Genomic DNA, 4899 nt, shown 5'->3' with positions numbered 1-4899 from the left:
ATCGATCAGTCTGGTCGTTTTTTTGTACATTTCATTCTTGCAATTGTCAAATATGTGTTTCTTCTTTCATGTTTTCCTGCAGAAACCCCAGAAGAGAACCCAGCGCAACTGAACTTGGTGAATAACCATCTCTCACCAAAGCTCTACCATCCTTCCCACCCCCATGACCTGGAGAACAAAGAGAAAAGAAATGTGTAATGAACGACAGGCACTAACAATTACTTGAACGTCAACTTAGAGAGCCAGTCAGCCGAATCCAGAGATCAGGACAAGTACAGAGGGGAAAGGAGGAAAACTATCTTGAAACAAAAGTAAAAAGAGAGAGAGAAGAGGGAGCAGTCCTCTTCTTTCACCATCAGTGCCTGGGTCTGGGTCTTCCTAAGAGATTATTTCACTTCGGCAGGGCTGTCAAACGCAGCTGCCATGGCAACCAACAGGGAGCGGCCCATGGCGGGGCACATGACGGGCTTCTACCCCTTCGCTTTCAATTCAATGCGAAACCACTCCCCTTTTGACCTGCTGGCCAATAGTAGCCTCTTTGGAAGATTTGGGGCAGACCTACCCAAGGAAATGGCTGCACTCTGTAAGTGAACCTTTGAAATTTTATGTAGATTACTTGTGGTTTAGTCAATAGTCTGTAGTTTTTTTGTTCTGTTTTTTTTCACTTTTCTTTTGGGTGGACAAGACTTTATTCCACTGTGTTTTTTGTTATTTGCTTCTGTTGTCTTGTGAGGCTGGAAATGCCATGTTTCTCATTAATCATCATGACATTGTATCCCACTGCCTCTTACACAACTGCACTGTATATTTATTTGGTTTAGTCTGTGCCTTGCCACTCACCCTACCCTGTAACTCTACAGTGTATGTATTCTTTCTTCCTCTGTCTCTCTGTCTCTCTGTCAACCTGTCTGTCTCTCTTTCTCTCTCTATTTCTGTGGCCATGAATGTGTGTAAATGTGTAACAGTTACAAAACAGAGGGATAGAGAGAGTAAGACAGAAATAGAGAGAGAGAGAGAGAGAGAGAGAGGGAGAGAGAGAAAGTATGTCTGAATCAAGAGGGAATGAACCAAAAGAGCTTTGGATCAGAGAAGACCTTAAAAAGACAGCTTTCTGATAAACGGAGAGAGACTGTTTCATTTGTGGGTCCACTGTTCCACTGGACGTGCCTTTACAAATCAAAGAGCTTGTTCTACAGGAGAGTACATTACACACAATACATTACTCTACAAAAACACTACAGCTGCACCATAACATGCTATGTCATCCCATCCATGGGCTCAAGAGACAAGTCTGTAAGAATGAAACTGAATGCATTCATAACCAACCATAAAAAACACCTGACTAAAACTGGAGTTGATAAAATTGTTTGGCTGTTGTTGGTAAAACAGCATAAATCATTAAAGTTATATGTGCTAGCTAAGTATGCAGGTGACAAATATCAACTTTTGTTCCAATTAAAAAACATACAACCCCCACTCCCCCACCCCCACCCCCCACAAAAAACATATATATGTACATACATTCCTAAAACCTCATATAACCCTTGATCAGCTATAAAAGTTAAACCAAGTATATATCTGGATTAAAATCAATCATGTACATTCAAATACATCCTCCAGTCCTACATGCACAGAGTTGTGGGAAATCGGGGCTAGACTGGATATACCAGTTGGATCCTTCAGATCCACTCAAAAAAAGAAAAAAAAGGTTGCATTCCATTCCTCAGCTGCTTTTCAAGGATCCCTTGTAATGGGACAGCAGTTCTGATGGAGGTGACATAAAAAAGTCCTTAAACTCAGACACAGCATTTTACACTCACCAATTCATCCTACTGTCTCCTTCATTATTTCAACAGTGTAATGAAATGTATTAATTTCTCTCTCTCTCTCTGTCTCTCTCTCTCTCTCTCTCTCCTTCTCTCTTTCTTTCTCTCTCTCTCTCTCACTCTCTCTCTCTCTCTCTCTCTCTCCCTCTCTCTCTCTCACACAAACACAGACACACAAACATCTGTGATTACTACGCACAAAACAAATGTGTCATGAGTCAAATGTGCTTTTAACAAAAAATTTTAACAAACGTACACACACACACACACACACACAAGTACGCACACTCATCTGTGCTGCCATTATGCAGTTATTTTCAGACATGTTGGGACTGAGGGTGCTTGGGTCTGGAGTTTCCACACGAGTTTTTTTTTCCCCCTTCTTTGTTCATGTTGTCAAAGAATGGCACGAATTTGCAAAGAATACAAAAGAAATGAAGGAGGAAAAAGGGCAGTCTTATGGAAGATATGACAGAAAATTGGACCAAATTACCAAGGCTATTCATCATCTTACCTAGGCCTGTTGTTTCAATACGTTTTCTAGGCAAAACTTTTCCTATCTAGATTTGATTTTAAGTATCGGCACAGCTTTCTCTAGCCCTGTACAGTTGGCATGATATTCAGACTTATTAAGCGGGAATGGTGTTTTGTGCCTCTAATGAAAACAATAGGTTCATGAAACCAACATTTCATTTGTGTTTTTTGGAACTGAATCACATCCTGGGCACTTAGACTCTTTCCTCACAACCAGTGCAGTGTACAATCTGAAAATACCAGTTCCTAACAAGTAAAAAGGAATATGTAATTCAGGTGTATTGATTACTGGTTTTAAGTTGGGACCTGATGAATATTCTAACTCTGTCAAATTCTGTTCATTTTTTACATCCCAGACTATTGTCTGTTCCTATGGTAGCCACTCCTGTTCAGACATGTTTATATGCTTCGGCAGTAACCGTGCTTTCACATGTCAATCACCAGGCAGTGCCTTAGTGTGTGCGTGTGTGTGTGTCTGTGTGTGTGTGTGTGTTTATATCCTGGCTCTCTGTATTATGTGATTTTTCCCAAGCATACTTTGGGAGTCCATTAGTACTACTCAATAAAGCGATAACATCTTTACCTGTCCCTGACTTCAAATACTCCTTCCTCTTTTTTATGGGAGAGAGAGTGAGAGAGAGAGAGAGAGAGAGAGAGAGAGAGAGAGAGAGAGAGAGAGGAGTGGCTTTACTTAAGCACTGATGACCAGTCACTGCCTAAGGGCCTAGCCTTCCCTTTGGTATGTGTGCTCACTGGTGTTAGGTGACATCTACCTGAAAGCCCTGGGTGTCTGTGTGTACAGATAAAGACTAAAGGCTCTCTGTCCTAAACATTGGCACTTTTGTGCTTTGAGATGCCTCTGTGTTCTATATCTGCCCATAATTAACTTTCCTTAGAGTAGTACTGAATCGCTCATAGACACTTAACAGGTAACAGTCCTTTACAGAAACAGATACAGCAGATGCAATGCACTGAGGATGTTTTCCCTCAGGATATGTTTCAATGAGACTTATTGTTCTATATGTCTGAAAGATATCATTATCCATATCTAAGGATATGTGGACCATGAAATGCATATTTCTGGTAATCAGTAATAAATATGGAATTAAAAATTTTCCAAGAAATATGTTGTAAATTATTGTCATACAATAGCTATATCCTTACCATCAGCAATACAATAGAAAACACAAAATATTCTCTTTATTTTCTTAAATGTTCATTAATATTAGTCATCAACCAATAAATACTGATTACGAGGCATACAAATCTATCAAACTATGCACGCTACATTTTAGATGAACATATTATATCAGCATTCCACGTAATAAAGGGTGTGTTATCTATATGTGTGCTGTTTTGTTTTTACACTTAAAAAAACTGTAACATTATACGTCATCAGTCGACTTTTACTAGTTTACATGCAGTTGTGTTTCAGACAAGCTAGCTTGTCCATTGTGATGTCCGTTGTCAAGGATGTTTGATGTCTAGGTAAGTTATGTATTTTCTGTTTTAGGGAAGGTACAGAAGCAATTGAGGTTAAGTGTCTTGCTTCAGGGTAAAGCAACTGTGAACATGTGCTGAGTTATTTTTTAAAGCACCGAAGCCATAGTGGATTCTCACTGGTGATTTAAATGCATTTTGTGGCAGTGGTGAACTGTTTGAGCTGTTTTTTTTTTTTTTAAATGGAATCCTGTGTTCTGAACTGGTTAATAGTAAAATTGAAGTCATGAAAAGTTAAACTAAACAGCTCTTCTTCACAAAGCCGTTATCTGGGCCTGAGATCTGACAGACACAGCGAGTTCTTCTCTCTTAAACCCTCTGTCGCCAGTAGCTTTGAACAACTTTTTACTTTTCACGACTGTCCATGTCAAAACAGGCACCTGTACCGGACACGTGATGAGAATGAAGTCTAAAATCATGCAACTTTACACACATGAAAATGAGTCATGCCACAGGAATGCTGCTACTTCAGCACTTAATGGCTTTGGCTTTCATATTTCTCATATTTTTGGCCATATGCTGTCGTGCAGTCAACACCAAGAAGTACACGCACACATACACACACACACATTCAGATATGTCTGTCTATCCTAGCTGATCTTCCCATTTACTTCCATTATATTTTACCTGAAGATTAATAGTCTAACCCAAGCCAAAAAAAAGAAGTGGGCTATCTTGGCAATCTTTAGTTTAACAATAATGGCAAACATTTTACCACTGGGGACCAATAAGTTCCCACTAGATCCCTTCTTGTCAGATATTGCTCTCACATTTTGGAACATTTTATCTTCGAAATACGCCCCCCACCTGGCATGCACACACGCACACACACGTGCGTACGCACACACACACACACACACACACACACACACTCTCACATACTAACATGACCAGGGATGGTGCTCACTCCAGAATCAATATTCTTATTCCTGCTTTTTGTGCACAGTTTAAGACTAGTGAAATATATCTATCTGACTTAGGCACGCAGACATGTATAGTAAAGACGGCGACTAAGTTTGTTACCCGACTGGAGCGATTT

The 4899-nt window shown here is 39.9% G+C and overlaps 1 protein-coding gene across 1 annotated transcript in view; it reads left to right on the top strand.

Annotated features, from left to right (window-relative positions):
• The first annotated feature begins 423 nt into the window (after positions 1-423).
• rargb (retinoic acid receptor, gamma b) overlaps positions 424-4899 on the top strand; it is a 25902-nt gene continuing 21426 nt past the window's right edge. The window contains exon 1 of the mRNA XM_030776428.1: positions 424-583. Coding sequence (XP_030632288.1) covers positions 424-583 — 160 coding nt within the window. The remainder of the gene's footprint in view (positions 584-4899) is intronic.

Source organism: Chanos chanos, chromosome 6, assembly GCF_902362185.1.
Source record: "Chanos chanos chromosome 6, fChaCha1.1, whole genome shotgun sequence".
Lineage (NCBI taxonomy): Eukaryota > Metazoa > Chordata > Actinopteri > Gonorynchiformes > Chanidae > Chanos > Chanos chanos.
This window is presented reverse-complemented; position numbering and strand designations above follow the sequence as displayed.